The sequence below is a fragment of the Telmatherina bonti genome (genome assembly GCF_933228915.1).
Source record: "Telmatherina bonti genome assembly, chromosome: 11".
Classification (NCBI taxonomy): domain Eukaryota; kingdom Metazoa; phylum Chordata; class Actinopteri; order Atheriniformes; family Telmatherinidae; genus Telmatherina; species Telmatherina bonti.
The window spans coordinates 36,293,815-36,315,367 of NC_136629.1; the positions used below are offsets into that span (position 1 = coordinate 36,293,815).

Consider the following 21,553-nt stretch of genomic DNA (forward strand, 5'->3'; position numbering starts at 1 on the left):
TGCACACATGCATCGGACACGGAGTATTCGCCTCCTTTGCCGTTTCGTTTCCTTACAAGTCAGAATTAAAGGCATCAGTTGGGAAAGTCATGTCGGTTCATTTCTACAACATGTTAGGGCTGCTCGATTATCACAAAAATTATAATCACGATTATTTTGACTGAAATTTAGATCTCGATTATTTAACACGATTATCCAGTATTTTTAAACAACATTGCGCATTGTGGTGTTTATAACTCCGTGTCGTGCATTATAACCGTCTAATGCACGGTTCCGAGTTGTTCCGAGTGCTTTTACCGCTTATATAGGAACTATTTTACGTCGATGTATATTTTATACCAAACAACCACTGTCAGGCTGCAGCGCGTTTTTCTCATTCACCTGTTAAAAGACGGCTGATCTGAACCAGCTGTTTAACATGTTGCTATGGTAACGCCCCGTAACGGAGGGATATTACAGTGTTTAACTCGCCGAAGTATGTATAGGAAAATTATAGGGATGGGAAAATCTTATCGAAAAATCGAAAATCTGGATTTTTTTGGTTCACAATTTTTTTTTAAACAAAAAAATAGTTTTTTTCCCCAACAAAATAAAAATTTTTATAATGGATTATTTTTGTCATTTTTATTGTTTTTATTGATCCTTTAACTTGTCTTCTTGGGCATTTGAGCAGCAGAATAATGGTCTGGCTACTGTGTTGTTTTTTCCCCATTGAAATCAAGGTAAATGACGAGCAAAAAAAAGTTTTATTCATTTATTTTGTTTTTAATCTACAAAAATCAGCAATATCGAAGAATTGTGAGAATCGCAATTTAAATCAAATCGGCACCGAAAAAATTGGAATCGAATCGGGACAAAAACATATTGTCACAGCCCTAGAATATAATGCAGCCGGTTCTCACTGACAATGGTATAAACTATGTTTAGGTGAACTTCCACAACCTACTGCAGTTATTCTACATTGACCTGCAGCCGGAGCCGACTGAGACTGGCCGCCTGGGAGTGCTTTAGGACGGGAGAGGCTCCCGCTGCTCCTTCCTTACAGTAACTGCAGAACAATATGTGCCTTCAAGTCAGTCGCCACAACACCAGGAAAGTCTCTAATAACTCCAGTAAAAGCTGCTAGATTTGTCGCTTTTAACAAAAAAAAGTCTCCAGATTTAGCCAGAAAGTCGCCAAGTTGGCAACAGTGTCTGAATGAAAGCAAAGCGGCTGTGGGAGGAGTTTACAGCACAGCGCTGCAACGCCAGAGACGCTCGATTAGCAGCTGAAGACAGCAGGAGAGGAAACTGCAGAGAGAGAAATAATCACACTCTTTTATTTTTATCATCGTTGAAAACCCAGATCGTACTGAGATTAAAATCCGATTAATCGTCCTGCCCTACAACATGTATATTTAGAAAAAATAAGAAACAACAAGAAAAAGGGGAAAAAAACTGCTAGTAAACATCAAACCTAAACAATCAATACTCAGATTCCAACGCTTCTTCTTCAGAAGATTTTGTCCCTGAGACTGTCACTCTGAACGGGATCTGTGGACGGAAAACAATTCCTGAACCATCTGTAAAACAGTTTTCAATCAGATTAATGGTCACTATTTAATTTTCCTCCTGAACCAATGAATGCTCCAGCAGGATTCTTAATACAGGCTCATACTGCTGCTGTTTGGTCTGCTTTTACAGCGGCCCGATAACAGGGATAGTACGGTTCCTTCAGCGCAGTATGAACACCAACTGCATTCTGATGTGGACTAAAGAAGCAGACTCTGGTCTGCTTACAGTCTGGTGTCTCGGTTCGCTTGCAGACGAACTATCCAGCAACCAAACAGGACCGACATGTTCCAACAGCTGTAAAGCATCAAAGATTTGATGTGTGTGATTTTAATACTCTGGATCTCAAAAAAAGCTGTAAATTGGTAAATCAATTACATGTTTTGTCCGTACATTTTCCAAGACACAACAGCCTACGTTAACACGACGTCACTGCGATGGCAGAGGACTGTTTGGGTAAACAAGGGCTGTTTACATGTATACATCTAGCATGAATTAAAAGTCAAAGGTTAAACGTTTCCTTTCCAGCATTGTGAAGATTTTACGAGATGCTTGAGCTCTCTATAGTTGCTCCAGACCTCTGAATTTCTGATGGACTAACAAATTAATCTAAATCAGGGATTTCTTATTAATCAACCCTATAAAAGGCACTTGTGTACCACATACACTGATTAAAATAGTACGGGTGGGAAAATCGAATTGAATAAATATCAGGATTTTTTGCTTCAAATTTTTTTTTTTTTTCAACCAACTTTTTATTTATTGTATACTAAACACATTAACAAAAACACATATAGAACAAACACCATAAACAAAAATAAAATAAACATACATACACAGCTCCAGGACACAAAGTGTTAGATCTGCATATTAATGAAACATATTTCACAATTTTTCAAAATCAAATTGTTTTTCAAATAAATAAAAATAATCAATTATAAAATTTTTGTCATTTTTATTGTTTTTTTTATTAATCTTCTTACTTGTCTTCTTGGGCATTATAGCAGCAGAATGATGGTCTGGCAACTGTTTTTTCCTCATAGAAATCAAGAAAAATAACGAGCAAAATAAAGTTTTGTACGTTTTTTTTGTTTTTAATCTACAAATATCTGCAATATCGAAGAATTGAGAGAATCACAATTTAAATCGAATCGGCACCCAAAAAATCGGAATCGAATCGGGATGAAAGCATTTCGTCACAGTCCTAGAAAATACAACAAATAAGAAAATTTGGAGAAATCTCAGAACTCTACAGGCAAATCCAGACAAAACAAGCCAGTAATAAATAAAACCCTTTTTGTTGTTTGTGTCCCGAGACATGGAGGAAAGAGCGCGTCTGTGACAGACTCTTGCAGGAGATCAGCAGAGCAGCTGATCTGGAAAAGAAGAAAGTGTTCGACTAAAAGACGAGAGAAGAAGAAGAATGACATAACGATTTGAGCCTTGAGGGGAGGCCCCACATAGAGAAGCTATTGTTCAACAACACATGCTATCTCAGAGTTTCCCCCTTTGTGCAGCATTTGCTGAGCTATGAGAACAATTTAAGTCATTTGTCCGCAGGCTCGATGATTTCTACACACTTCTAGTGTTGGGCTGAAACGCCAGACTGCGTGCTCCTCCTTCTGTGGAGCAGGAATCAATGAGCCGTCAAGGAGGAGCGCCTCAAGAGGAAAAACAAATGTGACGAAAATGGTCGCAGTGATCCATGAAGACTGAAGTGTTTGTTCATCTGTTTGTCACTCCAACGTCTACCAGCTTCATCTGCACTGGTTTACATGCTCAGTTAAGGAAAGAACAGTTATTATTGGGGTGAAGATGAACGAAACTTAGATGCTGACCCCACAGAGACAAAACAAGGTCTGTTTAGAATCATCGATAATCCCAACGTTCAAGCTTCTGGACCGGAGGAGAGACAACCAAAGGAACACTTCACTCTTCATTTTGGTTTCTTTGTCGACAAATTAAACATCCAGTTAACTGGTCCCATTTGGCAGTTAAAACTGAAGCCTATGCGGAAGTGCATAAAACTGCATTTTCCTCGTTCATCCACTAGGGGCTGCAAAACAGAGCAAATCCCCATAGACTCCCATGTTAAAAAGACCAACTTCACAGCCGAAATAAACATGTTTACAGCCGAAATAAACATGTTTACAGCCGAAATAAACATGTTTACAGCCGAAATAAACATGTTTACAGCTGAAATAAACATGTTTACAGCAGAAATAAACATGTGTCCAGCCTGGTTAAAAACTCCATTTTAGGTTTAATAGGTCAGGTTTACCTTCATGACAACTGTGGGGGAACTGACAACTGAGTGGATTTTTTTCTAACTTGTCTATCTAAAAGTAATTTCATCTCGAAATTTGGCATATTTAGGGGCGTGTCCTTTTGATTGACAGGTACCCAATCTCCCGCTTCAAGTAAGAAGAACGTAGAACAATCGTGGTTTTTAGCTGGTTAACAACGTGACTTAGCTTTAGCCTGCTTACCTCTGTTGGCTGGTTAGCTCCTGTTATCTCCAGGTTAGCTTGGTTAGCTCTTAGCTACAGAAAGCTCGGAGTTCACTCGATGTCAATCATCCACCATGACGCTCACAGCCCCCCTCTCAGCTCCACCTCTTTGCCCATATTTGTATTTTTCGGGCAAGACAACACGCATGCCCCGGCCAAGATGGTGATGGTAGGAACCGCCCACCGAGCTTCAATTCAGCTCTTCAGAAACCTACGGGTGACGTCACAGAGGCTCCGCCCATCTTTTATATACAGTCTATGGTTCCCCCAGATGGAAGGAGATCACTGCTGCCGTTGCCAAGCACATCTGACACATAACTGATGACTGACACAATATTATACACATAGTTTTATATCGTTATGGGGATATAAAATGAGCAATATCAGGATATGACATTTTGGTCATATCACCCAGTCCTAGTTGCACTAATAGTGCAACAGTGGAAAAAAAGTCCTTCACATAAAAAAGATCACAGCTCTCTGCATCTTAATCAAAAGTACCTTAATATTTGCACTCTTAGTAATTAAAATATCCCCTTTTAATAAAGGATGAAAAAAAGACTTATCACATGTATATTTTTATATATATATATATATATATATATATATATATATATATATATATATATATATATATATATATATATATATATATATATAAAATTATATCAGTGAATCTTCATTTGTCACTTCTGCATATGTGATCAAAAAAGATGTTTAATCTTCTCTGTAACATGTTTCCATGTAAAAATCCTACATTGTGTGTTCTGCTTCCAAACTAACACACTGAATATTCAGCTAACAGCTGAAAAAGAGGACATGAAACAGGAGGACTGAAATAATTAGCATGAAAATGGTACTTTTATAGCACTTTTCTACACTATAGGTGACATTTATAGAAAAAGGTAACATTCTGTTGCTAAACTTACTAGAAAACTCTGTCAGCAGAACAAGAAAGCCACATTTGCTAAGCTGTTACCAGTAAGCAAGTCCAGGATGTATTGTAAGAAAGAATCAACCCTGCTTCCAGTAAATCAGTGATGAGCCCAAAAACTCCTGACACAAGCCGCCTGAAAATGATCAGGAAGCAACAATAGAAAGATGAGCGAGACTCTGTGTGTGTGTGTGTTTGTGTGTGTGTGTGTGAAAAAAGATGGCAGATAAGAGCAGAAATGGGTCAGCAAGCCTGAGACTGACACACAAAGCAGATAAAACTCTCCACATTTACATTGCAGGAGTTCCTGTAGCAAAAGGCGTCGTCCAATTTTGTCGACGTATCGCAATTATTCAAACTTCCCTCAGCCCGAAGTGTCCTCACCAGTCACTGACTAAAGGACGGGCAACGATAATGGCATCTCAGTTAATCAGAGACATGATAAACATGTTTATTTAATAGTCATGCGACCAAAGGTTCTGGTTAATTCAAATGAAAAAGTTGCTTTCAAAGTGTTGCTTGAGCCGTCTGAAAGCAGTTTGTCATTGTATGGCTAGTAACTGTCCTTTCCTGCAACATGTGTAATCAGAGCAGCACAATACTTTGTTTGTACGTGGTCATCGTAATGTACATTAGAGACATCGCAGGTCCTGCAGTGCAAGAGGCAAAAGAACTCAACATGTTATCAATATGAGGGGTACCTGAGAAACGTGTCTGTTTATTGCCAATGGAAATGAACAAACCAGAGTTATAACATGAACAGAAAGAGGTAAGATCAGTGCAGGTTAATTAACAAGACAGCAGTAGAGCTGCATACCTTGAAGTGTTTTTTATTTTTTCGTCATATATTGTCTATTTAACTGTTTTTATTCAAGCTTTTAATGTTGATTTATTTTATTAACCTGTACAGCGCTTTGGATACCTTGTGATTTTTGAAAGCGCTCTATAAATAAAGTGTTTTTTTAGTGATATTCAAGCCATACGTTGAAAACTGTATTTTTAATATTTTTTTCATTCATTCATTCATTCAATAGATCAAAACATATTATAAAATCTGAACATATTTTTAAGTTTAAAGTTGAATGAAATAAGGAGCAGCAGAAGTAAAGTCTTATATTATCTGCCCCTTTTCACCCAAACATCAGTGCAGTAAATAAGTAAACCAGAAGCAAAATATTCATATGAAAATGAAAATAATTTTACAGAACTTAATCAGGTACAAGACGTCCCACCAACTAAATCGTTTTTTGGTATTTTCCCACTATTTTCTTGTGACTTCCAGTTATACAACTCATTTTTAATCTTATCTCACAACATTTGACGTAATTTAGGTTTTATATTATTCATAATATCTGTTTAATAAAACTTCTCTAATTATCCTTTTAAACACAATTTTTTTATGTTAATTCTTTTCCTTGTTGGTCCAAATCATTCCGACTCCTGACTGAAACACGTCGTTCTTTTAATGTAGTCTTAAAGTACAGTTTCCTGAAAACCACACTGTATCACAATACATAGTGCAGGTAGGGGTGGGAAATCGAATTTAAAAAATAAATAAATAAATAAATAAATAAAATAAAATAAAATCCAATTTTGGGATTTTTGTTTCACAAATTTACATTTTAAAATTTAAAAAAAATATAGATTTTTTTTCTCAAATAAATACAAATAATCCATTATGAATTTTTGGTTATTTTTATTGATCTTCTTACTTGTCTTCTTGAGAATTATAGCAGCACAATGATGGTCTGGAAACTGTGTTGTTTTTTTTCACTGAAATAAAGAAAAATATCCAGCAAAAAGTTCTGTACATTTTTGTTTTAGTTTACAAAAATCAACAATATCAAAGAATTGTGAGAATCAAAATTTAAATCAAATCGGCACCCAAAGAACTTGGAATTGAATCGGGACAAAAGCATACTCTCACAGCCATAATTTGAGTTAGAATCTTTATATGTAAGACAGTTATGTGTGTAGTCTTGTGTTTTCGTTTTGTAGAGCGCTCGAGCTGATTGTGAGTAAGAAAGGTGTTAAATTAAGTTTATATGACTTGATAATGTTCACAAAACTTGCTGACTCAAGGTTTTCCTGCAGTTCGCCGTAGTCCTGAGACCACTGCCGGTTTTAAATGTTGATGCTGAGCAGCAAACATGAAGAAACTTTTATCCTGACAAAAGAAGGGCAAGTACAGGCTGCAGAACTGTAAACGCTGAAATTAAACTATAGCAGTGCCCCTCGGATGGAAATATATCTAAATGTTTGGATGCAGTTAGACATAAAAACTCATTTAACCATGAACTCTCAGAGGAGACACTGAAAGATGCTTGCTCAGTGGTAAAACACTCGCAGCTCCGTCCACATGTCCATCCCTCGAGATGGCGGGAAGTGCAGGGCAAGTCAGGAAGTTGTGGGTGCCACACCTCTACATCTGGGCCCAGTTTAGCTCAGTGCCACAGCAATAAGCATGACCAAATGATAAACACAGTGATAAAATATCTTTTCTACTTTCCTCCCCCCAAAAATTACACTCATGATTTAGGAAAACTTTTTTTAAAAAGTAAAGTTGTCCACTCAATAATGGTTCCCATTTCTCGATCAAAATCAGCTGAAATAAATGATTCCATGTTTCACCTGATGACACCTCCTTCTCTGCAGGGACACGAGGACCGACCAAAGGAAATAAGGGGGGAAATTTTACAAGACAGGTCTCAGGAATTGGAAACTGTACTGGTTGACCTGGAAGCTGGTCGTCCACCACAGAGTAAAAGCTTTGACACGAATCATTCCCACACTCTGGATTCACTCAGGGCTATAATACGCAGCGGTATAAACACCGGTTATGCTGTTGTAGTGTTGCTGTGTATTAAATGATCAAACACAATGTCTACCTAAAAGAAATGAACAGATTTCTACGTGGACGTACACTGAACAGTTTATTGATCTTTACAGCAGACTGGGAAACAACAAAGCAGCCTTCAGGGAACGGAGACCACAAAGCATGTAGAATTGGTTCTGCTGCCATCTTTCTTGTAGTCTACCTGAACATCTAATTACAGAACAGTTATTCTCTGTGTGTATGTGGAAACCAAGAGTTGAATCAATCAACCACAGCCAGACTAATCAGAATTATCAACTTGTTTGACTATGAAAGAACTTAACTAAGCGCTTGTAAGTTAACTTGGTAACATAATAAACACATTAAACTAAAATCAGAGATAACAGCTGATGCTGATGAGACAGATTTGATTCTTAATGAGGCCAAACATGAGTCCACGATAGCTGAAGAGAAAAATAAGGTTTAATCAGAGTAAATGGTTCAAAGGTAAGTGTGGTTGGAAGTGTGAGACTGAGATTGAAGAACAGACTTCGGTATTTAAAGTTTTCTTGCTGGGAAAGTCTACTGGGAGCAAAGAAGGAAGCGGTGGTAATAAGTGACAGTCATTAGAAAACAAGATTTACTACCCTGCATGTGTGTGATTCTGCTGACAAGTCAAATTTCATTTGGTTAGAGAATATGTGGTTAGAGATGCTGTGAAGTAAACATTCAGTGTGACTGTGGACGGTGCAGTAGAGTCTGATAAAACACAAGGTTGTCCCAGCAGACAGTGCTTTAAGCGTTAATGTAGCTAAAAATAAAAGCAAAATTTAAGAGATAGCTGTTTTATTTACATCTTTAATGCAGTGAAACGTAAGCTTTACAGAATAAAGGTGTGTTTACACCAGGACAGCCCGCTGGATTCAGTACGGGTTCAGTTCAGTTTGCGGCTTGCACCTTCAATCCGCGTCACGTTTGTGTTCATAGCTCGTATGAATTAGATCTTTAATATGATGAATTTCCATCCACACCTGAGACAACGCTACAACAGGAATTAATGAAGGAGAAAACTTGTTCATCTGTTGGTTAATGTGGGACAACTTCTGTTTATACTACGTACAAGCAAAACGTGCAGCTGCATCAGATGCCAGCAGTGATTGATGATATTTCTCTCAGAAGTTTTACCACATCCCTCAACATCTGACCACGAGCCATCTCTCCTGGCCAGTCGCCTACCATGCCACACTAGGGTATGTTTCGATTGTTATTACCCACAATGCCTGCTTGTTTTATTCAGTCCACTTGAAGGAGGTCGAGGCCCACATTTAAAGCTTTTTCAGTTCAATCAGTGTGTTTACATTCAATATTTCCCCAGACGAAGCTAACTTTCCAAGCAAACAAACAGTGTGATGCACATCCAGAATTAGTGTCACTCAGTAAGCGATCAAAGTGAAGCTGCACCATATTTGAGAAAAATCTGTTTGCAACAAAAGTGCAAATAAAAAAAAGAATAGAATCTCATTGTTTCGCTGATCTTACCATTTCAGTTTGTCCCTGAATCCAAGTGGATACTTGTACAAACTGGAGCTCAGCGTAAACACACTTTTAATCCTTCCTAATCACTTCCTCTGGTGTCAGAAGTAAATGGGGTGACCAGAACATCTAGTCTGAGACTCTGCAAAAGCAAACTCAGAGCAAAGCATTACACATGCACGAGTCTTATCTCTATTTTCTCACAATAGAGAATAAAGGAAAACTCCTTAATACGGATTTGTACTCAGGCAAAAACAAAACGATGGATTATGCTCTCAACAACAAGCTTGCCAAGGATCACTATGACATGAATAAGTGTTAGCTCAACTTAACCCTCCTGTCTAAATGAAGTTTAAAATACAACTGGGATGGAACAGGGGAGCAAAGAAATTCAGGAAAATCTATAACAAAATCATCTAAATGTGACAAATAGAAACTACTTCCATTCAGCCGTGTAGCTCAGTGAAATCAGACCCAGAAGGAACCACGGACATGTTGACTTAGGAGGCAACATAAAGAAGACAATGTTAGGAGGCTACCGTGTACCAGGGGGGTTAATAAGACGATAAAAATTCCCCTCTACCAACATCTTCCTTCTATACTGGTTAAAAGTCGCTGCATGTGACTGACTGATGACGATGATTATGATCATTCTGTTGTTTATTCTTACCACTTGGTTTTTATTTCACTTACTATGTTTTACTATTCTTATTTATTGATTTTAGTGGCGTTTTTACTCCACCTATTCACCTTGTATGTAAGTTACTTATATGAGTGCACGATACTCTTGTTATAAACGTAATGCACTGCCGCCCGAACACAGATGCAGCAGAAATCAGCCTGCAGATTCTGCAGTGTTGCTCTGCATGCTGATAAACGATGAACAGTCTCTGGAGAAAAGTGTGTCTGCCTGTTAGCAGACTGGCCTGATTTTTCCTGAAAGCAACAGGGAGGAGCAAAACAAAACAGTTTTCAACACATTTAATACTCCATTGACTGCTTCACAGCCCTGCAAAATTTCATGTCTTCATGTGCATGTGTGTGTGTGTGTTTGTGTGGGAGGAGTGTGTAAATTCCTGTTGGTGTCAATAAAAGAGATGGGCAATAAAACAACTACAAAATTAGATCGCAATTATATTTATGTTGATCTTGACAATAAGCAAAAGACATTTTCAGCCGCCTGATATTATAGACCAGTTGTGTATCCCTCAACGCTAGCTGGTGCTAACACAGCTCTAATCTAACTGGTGCTAGCGCAGCTCTAAATGAACTGGTGCGAACACAGCTCTGAGCTAGCTGGCGCTAATGCAGCTCTGAGCTAGCTGGCGCTAAAGCAGCTCTAAGCTAGCTGGTGCTAACGTAGCTCTGAGCTTACTGGTGCTAACGCAGCTCTAAGCTAACTGGCACTAACGCAGTTCTTAGCTAACTTGTGCTAACGCAGCTCAAAGATAACTGGTGCTAATGCAGCTCTAAGATAACTGGTGCTAATGCAGCTCTAAGCTTACTGGTGCTAACGCAGCTCTAAGCTAACTGGTACTAATGCAGCTCTAAGCTAGCTGCTCATCACATATATAAAATGCGACCTGAAAGTGGACGGAGGAAAGAAACTGAGCAGAGAAGTGGGATAAAGTGTGGAAACAAGTTGATAAACCCCCCGCCTCCACCCCCCAGCAGCAGCTATAGGCAAAGCAGGAAAAATCAGGCCAGTCCAACTTGCTGCATTAGTTCTCGCAAACAGAAATCCATCATCTCGTTATTTCTTTTCATAGCAAGATACTTGATGCTCCATATCATAACCAGAAGCAAGATCAGTTAATATAGAGCATTAATAAATGTTGGTATATATTCCAGCCACAGTCTATGAACCACAGACTGAATACATTTGGAGTGTGTTCAGAGTTTAACTGAACTGAAAAAATGTGCCAATTCGACTCCAATCAGTAAAAGTTCAAAAGCTAGTATCATTCAAAAAATGTAAATGAGAGGAATATAATTGTAAAGTGTGGTAGGAACATTAAAGTTGTGTGTAACACCCAGACACTTCAGGAGGATGGACCTCCGGGTGTCCAGCTCCAGACCACAAGGGCCACAACTCAGCAGGTTTTCTATGTCTCCCTGTTTAAATACACATGACTGAAATTAATGAATCACTGAGTAAAACTCTTGATCTGCAGGATTGTGCCACTCAAGGACCAACTTTGGACATTTCTGCCCTAAGTGTCCAGTCAACAAAGGGTAAACAACAGAGAAGCTCACTGTAAATGTGAGATTTACTCATTAGGTTTGAAGGCTAACATTTACATGAGAACCTACAAGGCCTGGACAAAGCTTACTCTGTATGCAAGTTGTTTAAAGCCTAAATAAACGTAACTGTAATTCCCATAAAGCATTTAAACATCCCATGCATTCCCAGACCAGGTTAAAAGAGAAAAAAGTTGCTGCTTGTTCTAAGTCTACAACATTTTGCCTCTAAATACCATAGCAAAAAATGTAACAAAATATGAAAAATGTGTTTTATATGAGTTGGATTTATTTATGGTTCGAGAATAACAAAAAATAGGGGGGATACTTTTCTTTGGTTATTTAAACAAAGTACAATAATAAAAATAAAAAAAAACTATGAAAAAAATTATGCTTTGTAAATCCTGACAACTGTTTAAAGATATAATCGTAGCACCCTGAAATTAAATCGTGAGGTACACAAGATGGCACATTACGCATCCAAAGTAGCTGTAGTGATAAAAAGAAGGTGGCAGTAAAAGTACTCACAAAAACAAGATATACAAAGTTCTAGTAAAGGAAACCAGAAAGAAAGTGAGGAAAAGAAAAATATTAAGAAATTAAATACAGAGAAAAAGGGGATTTTTCTCCAAGGCCTCAATAATCCTGCAACATAAACGCTGCCCTGCACGACTACCTGGCAGTGGAACTGTGTCCTGTTGCCAAACGTGGACTCAGGAGTCCGTCTAGGCCTCCAAATCTGAACAGAAAGAAGAGCCACGTCAGAAAATGTTTTCTTGGCACAGACGTGATGGACGCTCGCCATGATGCACAACGGCTCAACAGAGGACAACATGTCACAGCCTGACACATGTTGGTCAACTGCAGAGAAACAGTCTGCTGTTACTCAACCATCTGTGTCACGCTTCGCATGGGGAACGGGTTTGCTTTCACACTTTTGGATCTTGCGACATCTCATGAAGGGAACAACAAGAAAAACAGAGCATGACATGCTCAGGGAAAAATGGAAAAGTTCATGGTAATCAATGCAAGACGTCCAAGAATCAAACCTAAATTAACATGTTTAATATTTTGGCTCTTTAGCTGGACATCCAGGCTTTAAATTCAGGGAATAAAGGCACCATGAGATGGAAAATGAAGAAATGACTTTACTTATAACAAGTACTGTTTATCAAGCATATATCAGGGCAATCCACAGACTTATTGGTAAGAAAATGAGCAGATTCCTACGCTGCTGACTTACACAACAGGTAGGGCTGGGCGATATGACCGTTCAGTAATATCCCGATATTTTTATGGCATGTCACGATATACGATATATATCTCGATATTTACCTTAGCCTTAAATTAATGCTTTGGTGCATACAATCACATCAGTAAGATGATTTTGTGTCTCCATTAAAACATAATTCTTCATACTGCATTAAGATATGCTGATTTTAAACATTAATGCCAAAAGGATGAAATTTAATGAAGCAAATTGATCAAAACCGTATTTCTTGAACAGTTAAAGCAGTGGCAGAAACATGTCATTTTAAAATAAAATAAAGTGCCTTTACATGATGTAATAAATGCAACTTATGAAAATAGGTGCTCTAGGGCGTACTTTTCAGATGATGAAATAAATTTGTGGTACTGCTACCTTTTGTGGCGACACTTTTGCGACATACTTTGCATACGACAGTTGTTTGGTAAACATCTTCCCTCCGGTATCCAAACCACCGCCAGATGAAGGGTCCTGTACTATTTTTCTTCTATTCTTTTCATTTTTGCCACTGAAACAGCCTATCCTTTTGAAAAATTATTTTGAATACCATTAAAACCACATAAATCAGCTTTGTCCTCCTTTATTAAATGTTAGATTATCAAATTTAACCAAAGGATTCTTATGTTTTGTGGAATAGCTAGCTGCATGTTTAACTCTCCTCCTTTTTCTGGGCTTGGGACTGCTCAGTGACCCAAATAAGACACTTTGACAGAGAAACATTTATGTTTTTTTTAATTTGTGTAGTTTTCTTACTTTTAGTTTAGTCTTTTTTTTTTGTTTCAGCTTGCTTTGGGTTGAACTATTATAAGGCTTTGCTTTATGGTTACGTTTTTGAGTTGTCGTGTATTTTTTTAATCGCAGAGTTTAGCGTAGAAATCAGTCTTATAATACAGGCAGAATGTCCTCGTATCGTCTCCAATAAACGGCTTCAGACAGTTTTTAATTCAGGATTTGATTCCCACTCCTTTCTGTACTTTCTAGAGACATGACAAGCTAGATAAATATGCGTCACACACACAGTGGATGAGGTGAGTAAGTGACAGAGGATGTGAATGTAATCAAATATGATTAATTATTTTTGCGTGACGTGAAAAACTTTGTAATTTACGTCCCACTCTGTAATCCAGAGCGGGATCAGTGGCGGATTTGGCCGTTCATTGTGACTGTAGGTGGAGTCGTGCAGGTGTCCTCTCTGCTCCTCTGACTGGCTGCAGCTGCAGCCGGAGCGACTGAGTGCTTTAGGACGGGGAGAGACTCTCCTTCTGACAATAACTTTACAATATGCGCTTTAAAGTCAGTCGGCAAAACACCAGGAAAGTCTCCAATAACTCCAGTAAAAGTCGCTAGATTTGTCGCTTTCCACAAAAAAAGTCGCCAGATTGAGCGAGAAAGTCGCCAAGTTGGCAACAGTGGCTACACGCTGCTTCTCATGACGTAGCACGTAGCTCACGTTATGTACGTAATGAGGTGCGCTTGTTCTAACTCTCTGTGCAAAGTGGTGCAGAGTCGAGGAGGAGGGAGGAAACCCCGCCCACAGCTAAAAACAACTGCGTGACAACAGGATACTCGAATATGACGAATATAGGCATTTTCTATATTCGCACAGGGGACTAGCAACGATATATCGAGTATATTCGATATATCGCCCAGCCCTAACAGGCCCTCTAAAAGAACACATTTATAGAGATGTCTCTGTGGGGGGAATATACGATTTAAGCCTGTTGCGTACAAGAAGCAAGAACTTATGTCTTGTTGTCACGTCAAATGATGTCATTTTGTTCTGGTGGACGTGATTGGACAGCTTGAGACTTGTTCTCGACAGAACTTTCTTCTCAAGACGCTCTGAGAAGTGCTGTGTGATTGGTCGGACAACTGACGTGGATGTGCTCAACACGGAAAAGCAAGAAGCGGCCAGTTTCTGCTTCTGCATTCTGTTCATGTTGAACGGACAGTTTTAATAAAAAGCTGATTGAGGTGGAGAGAAAAAAATGAACAATTTTTACATGATGCATTTAAAGACAAGGTTACGTACAAAACCTGCCACGGAAGAGCTTACTTGTTTAATATGAAATAACATGATGAAATAAGGGGCTCATTTACAGGCTGCAAAGAACTTAGAAGAAGTTCAATAATCTGACTCAGGTGCTTTGGGGGAACATGTCTAAAACATACAGGACTGGAACTAAGAAACACTGAGGTAGAGTATGAATCGACCAGATAAAAAATAATTTTTTGTTTTGCATTTGCAACCTCGAGAGAAAGAACAAAGTTTTTGCTTCTCGTGGAGGATGCAAGGAGCTCAAAAGTTCCTAAAGCTCCTGGTTTCATCCCCAACTCCCACAGTTTACATGATGATGTGTCTTTTGGCAAAATACTGAACCCACTTTGGCTGCCGCTATACATTTCTCACCTCTAAATCAGTCTGGATAAAACTACCTACAAAGTGAAAATATTATATTTTCTGAAGGTACCTTCAGTTTCACCGTTTACGTGAAGAGTTTTACCGTTTCCGTGGAGAGTTTTACCATTTCCGTGGAGAGTTTTACCGTTTCCGTGGAGAGTTTTACCGTTTCCATGGAGAGTTTTACTGTTTATGAGGACAGTTTCACCGTTTACGTAGAGTTTCACCATTTACGTGGAGAGTTTTACCATTTACGTGGACAGTTTTACCATTTATGTGGACAGTTTTACCGTTTACGAGGAGAGTTTTACCATTTACATGGAAGTTCACAGTTTATGTGGAGAGTTTTACCGTTTACATGGAGAGTTTCACTGTTTACGTGGAGTTTTACCGTTTACGTGGACAGTTTTACCATTTACGTGGAGAGTTAGCATTCACATGGACAGTTTCAACGTGTACGTGGAGAGTTTTACTGTTTACGTGGAGTTTCACCGTTTACGTGGAGTTTCACCGTTTACGTGGAGTTTCACCGTTTACGTGGAGAGTTTTACCGTTTACGTGGAGAGTTTCACCGTTTACGTGGAGTTTTACCGTTTACGTGGACAGTTTTACCATTTACGTGGAGAGTTAGCATTCACATGGACAGTTTCAACGTGTACGTGGAGAGTTTCACCGTTTACGTGGAGTTTCACCGTTTACGTGGAGTTTCACCGTTTACGTGGAGTTTCACCGTTTACGTGGAGTTTCACCGTTTACGTGGAGAGTTTTACCGTTTACGTGGAGAGTTTCACCGTTTACGTGGAGTTTCACCATTTACGTGGAGTTTCACCGTTTACGTGGAGAGTTTTACCGTTTACGTGGACAGTTTTACCGTTTACGTGGACAGTTTTACCGTTTACGTGGACAGTTTTACCGTTTATGTGGACAGTTTTACCGTTTATGAGGAGAGTTTTACCATTTACATGGAAGTTCACAGTTTATGTGGAGAGTTTTACCGTTTACGTGGAGAGTTTTACCGTTTACGTGGAGAGTTTTACCGTTTACGTGGACAGTTTTACCGTTTACGTGGACAGTTTTACCGTTTATGAGGAGAGTTTTACCATTTACATGGAAGTTCACAGTTTATGTGGAGAGTTTTACCGTTTACGTGGACAATTTTACCGTTTACGTGGACAGTTTTACCGTTTACGTGGAGAGTTTTACCGTTTACGTGGAGAGTTTTACCATTTACGTGGAGAGTTTTACCATTTACGTGGAGAGTTTCACCATTTACGTGGAGAGTTTTACCATTTACGTGGAGAGTTTTACCATTTACGTGGAGAGTTAGCGTTCACATGGACAGTTTCAACATGTACGTGGAGAGTTTTACTGTTTACGTGGACAGTTTTACCCCATTTGGTTAGAAATCATTAAAATTTAAGATTTTAAGGTAGCTGTTTACATAGGAACTAATCTAATCCGATCTGGTGTGTACATGCACTAAAAGTGAAGCAGAATACTTTGCATGTCATCCACTGAGCTTCCATTGTGTCAACACCAAGATCAAAATGAGAATTTTTTACTAACTATGAACCTGGTCTGCACTTCGTCTTATTAAAGACAAAAATATACCTTCCACCCTTGATTGCAAACAACAGTGAAATGAGTTCATAATGAATTAGAAAGAGAAACAAGGGAGAAGTGCTTCAGAAAGCCATGGACAATCCACCACAGCGGGTGGAAAACCCTGAATCAACTGTAGTTTGTCAACATTTTAGAAATACTGCTTTTATTTAGCAAAAACCTGTCATGGAAATGCAAATATTGTCTATTGGTTTCAAATATTCCAACAACAATAACTACAGAAATCCTCTTTCATTTTAATTTGGAGAAAAGTTTAATGTCTAATTCACAAAACAGAAGCCTGATGCGATACTGAAATGAAGTTAACAACTATTCAGATTAAATAAATCAAGGAAAACTGTGGTCACTCACAGCTGCTGGAGTTGGAAAGTCTAAATAAAAAGAAAAACTATTGCAATGTAAACTTTATTCTGCTTGAAAACTATTAAATATGCTGGAACACAGACATGAATGGCAGAAAATAATCATATTTCATGTGCTTAACTCTACAGATTAGTCAAAGCAGGACAAATTTACAGTAAAATCCACAAACTACCCTAAAAATAATATAAAATAAGTAAGGAACAGCTGCCTGCACATCCTTCCATACAAAAGATGAATCCAAACTTTATTGGGTGGTCCAATAAAAAAAACTAAATGCTGAGGAAAAAAAGAGGAATTCTACAGGATAAATGACATGAAATCCATTTGTATAATTATGAAGTACCTAGTTTTGCTGAAATGGCTGGAAAATAAATGAATCACCACAAATGATCTTTGTAAGATGCTTACAAAGACAGGGATGCTTGGGAACACCTTTATCATCGCTTGCAAGCTGAGCTCCCCCATCCGCCTGGTTGACACTGTTGCTTTTTATTTATAGCTGCATTTGAGAAAAAGTAACATTTATTACGTTTACATGCAAGTTTTAATTCCTCTTTAATTCTGAATAAAGTTCATTCTGCTTCAAACTGATGAAAAACAACCATGTAAACACCCAATTCCTAATGCAAATCTCTATTCGGAATTAAACTTAATTCTGATGTAAGTGTCTGGTTTATTCCCATTTTAGTTCCGAACTATTTAATTCCTCTGTCATGTAAACATTAATTCCTCTCTAAGTTAATTCCAGTTGTTCTGAGCATGCTCGTTACCTTGTCCTGTCCCGATGACGCGCGTTGTTTTGCCTCCCGTGTTCGGTGGTCTATCTTTCTTCTGCAGAAAGTGAAGTAGTATGCTGGTGTTGAGCTGCTACTTCCCATTTTTAATAAAAATAGCGGTGAAACTGGAACTTATTATGTAGTTCTTACAAGTTACGACTGAAAAGACAAGAAGCAGGGAGTCAACTTTGTTTTTTTCGGTATACGTCATACGTCACGTATTGGACGTATGTCTGATTGGACAGACGGTGCGTCTGTCCAATCAGAACCCTTCCCAACCCGCCGCTCTAAAGAGGCATTAAGTGAGGACGTGTTTCATGTAAACAGTCATTCAGAATTGTTATTTTCATGTAAACTCATAGGAGAACACGTTAATTCCCAATTATTTAATTCTGAATGATTAATTTTTAATTAAAAAACATCACATAACCGTAGCCATTGATTAACAAATCATTTAGTGAAGACAAATACTTGTAAAACCTGAAAAACAGACGAGACACGAGGACTGCAGTGGCTGTTCATGTGAGACACGGTAATGACAGCTGAGGACCTCCGAACCCTTCTGATTAAATAAAGTGTTACGAAAATTATCAGCACTTGACGGGTTTATTCTCTTGAGAGTTGAAGTGTTGAGCAAGTGTGTATAAAGTGTGTATGACGCTTTCAAAGTTAAAAATGTGTGAGATATCTATGGTTTCAGAATCTGAGACAGATTTGAGTTCTGGAGTCTGTTTTCAGTTTATGAAGGTGGAAAATGTTCACAGCAACACTTCCGGACCGAACGGATGCAGCCCAAGAAAGGCAAAACCCTCGCAGCAACACCCTCTTAAACACATTCACATAAACATGATTTAAAGAGTTATTTTCTGTAGTAAAGCTGACAATTAGCATAAAACACTGACCACTGGCTCACAGACAGCAACATCAGACACATCCTGACTCTGACATGAAAACACTCTGCATGGAGTTTCAAGCTTTACCTTTTAAAACTATACAGTCTGACAGAAACATAACTACTAAATGCTGCGTGTTGGTGTTTCTTCTATCTACTGACAATAAAAAAGCCAAACTTAAAATCCAAAACAGAGTGTACCGACTACGCAGTGGGGCCGCCCACCCTTTGCTCTGCTAAGAGATGTACATTTTTCTCATTCCATTCTCCAACACGTTAACATCTGTCCCAGGTCGAAGCTCTGTGGTGCCGTGTTAGTCACGCCTACAGCAAGCCACTGGAGAATCTGTGCCTGCAGGCTACATCTTCGCTTTACACGCCCCGGCTTCTCCCTCACTGCAGGACACATGCCTGCAGGCTCCAGCGCAGCATTTACCCTGTTGAAAACACACCCAGCAGCTTGCCCACCTCTTTGGGCTGACCTTAATTATTACGTTTACAAGTATTTTGGGCTAAAATGCAGTTATGTCATGCGCTGTCACCATTCCTGTTAGTCTGCACATCTTATAAGAAGTAGTGACGACTTAAGTCTAAATCTATGTATCATAGATGCTCTGAACCGCTGGCTGGATGGTTGTCAAACAAGCTGCAACAAGCAGGAGTTGACACTTTCTACACAATTCATTCCATCATTCATTCATGCACAGTATAACAAGATCCCGATCTACAGCCAGTGAGTCTGTGGGAACAATCAGATTGTTCATTAATATAAAAGACATTTACCGAATAAAAGTAGTAAACTTAGACCATCACACCATCATCACTATCTGCTCACGACTGTAAACATCACAAATGGCCGAGTTAGCTGGAACTGAAGCAGTTTGCAGAGCTGGGATGTTTGTTATTTGTTGGAAAAAGACATCTCTTATTTCCTCCATAGTAAGTCCTATAATAAACGCTCCAAAATGTAAATATGATGATTCTTTTGAGTATGCCATGCTAGTATTATTGCTAGTTTCCCCAAAACCTGCAACTAAAGTTACGTTTGTGGACTTAAACAACTTCTTTAATGCACATTTTTCATATCCTGCTTTCCATAAAGGTTATAAAATTGCTTTTTTTGCTCATCTTCAGCTTGCTACTTATATTTTTCTTTCAATGTTACATTATTTTTGTTATTTGCTAATTCTCTGCTCAAAACAATCCTGTAGGTAAGCCGGCAAATTGATCTGAGCCGTTATAAAAGCCACATGGTGGGAGACTTCGGCTCTACAGCGTCCCTAAAGCTGATAGATGTCGGTGTTTTCTCTAGAAACATATCAAGAAAGTGAGGGAAACCCTGTCTGTTGCTGCTAGTCAGCCTCTTTGATTAAAGATTCATAAAAAAAATCAGCAGTGGTACACAAAATGTAAAGCATAGCATTTTCACAGGACAGCCACGCCCCTCCGAGCACAGAGACATGACTGGACATCGAGGAGATTGTGCGTTTGTGTGTGAATTATGGCCACCAGGAATGAGCTCAGCATTCCAGCACAGACAGAGACGCTGCCTTCATGAAGGCTTCAATGACAGCACCGTGGTCGCCTGTTACCACCAGTAAACTCACCATTTCTTTGTGCATTCCACCATAAGTTCCTGATACGAAGCCACAAACTGGAATTTGGATGCGTGCTTCCCCACACGTTGCAGTCTCTTCCAAACCGAGGCCATGATTCTTTAAGAACGGGCCGTTTCTGGGAGCCTAACCCGTCCTGGACTTCCTTCTTTGGGCTTCCTTAAAACAAAAGTCACGCGAATGTTTATAAGAATCTGAGCATGTCCAAACCGCATGGACCCATAGTTAATGTTTCATCTGAAGCACCCTGAAAGAAGAAACAGATGGATAAGACTGTACATCCAGTATTGGGTGCTGATCTTTACAAACTGCCGGATGAATCCAGATGTAAAGGCATGAAATCCCTGCAGCAGTCCAGGTCTGACTTAATGGCGTGCATGATGCTAAGAGGAAAAGTACTCCATAATTTTGAAAGACTTGATGACTAATCCTCTGGATATAAATATTATATTTCCATCTGGTGATCTTCCTGAAAAAAAAAGAAAACAAAAAGGGGGACAAAGTCAGAACAGAAAAAAGCCAGACTGTAAAGCTCCAACATTACAGTACTCTGTATGAAATCCACATTTAAATGCCAAGTGACTAAATGTTAGCATTCCCAGATACAAAGATGTTGTCCCCGTTAAGCTGTTCAGTTATTCCTGGCTGGGGATTTTCCATCTTATAACAACTTTACACAACCAAGCAGCGTAACACTTTCTTCATGTGAAGAATGTGCGGCGTGCTGGGAGGCTACTCGCTGGTGTAGCACGCCAACTTGGGGTGTTAAAATCAGGGGCGCCGCAAGGAATTTTGGGCCCGATGAAAGACAATGGCATAGACCCCACCACTTGATCCCAAATTTTAGATTTTTGTTTTTGCTTCAAGCGGATCAAACAATATCTTTTCATTGGAAAAATAATTAATTTTTCTCTTTTCATTGAGTATCGCTAAGAAAATATATAACCATTTATTGGTGTGTTATGTTTCTTTTAAAAAAGGGGGCAGATGTTACAATCAATTTTCTTTTACCAGCTCCTTTTCGAGCATGGT

General features: G+C 38.8%; 1 protein-coding gene across 1 annotated transcript in view; it reads right to left on the minus strand.

Annotated features, from left to right (window-relative positions):
• Positions 1–21,553, minus strand: part of ehbp1 (EH domain binding protein 1) — a 201,048-nt gene that overhangs the window by 177,943 nt on the left and 1,552 nt on the right. Inside the window, exon 2 of the mRNA XM_079249296.1 lies at positions 20,513–20,990. Coding sequence (XP_079105422.1) covers positions 20,513–20,616 — 104 coding nt within the window. The 5' untranslated portion in view covers positions 20,617–20,990. The remainder of the gene's footprint in view (positions 1–20,512; positions 20,991–21,553) is intronic.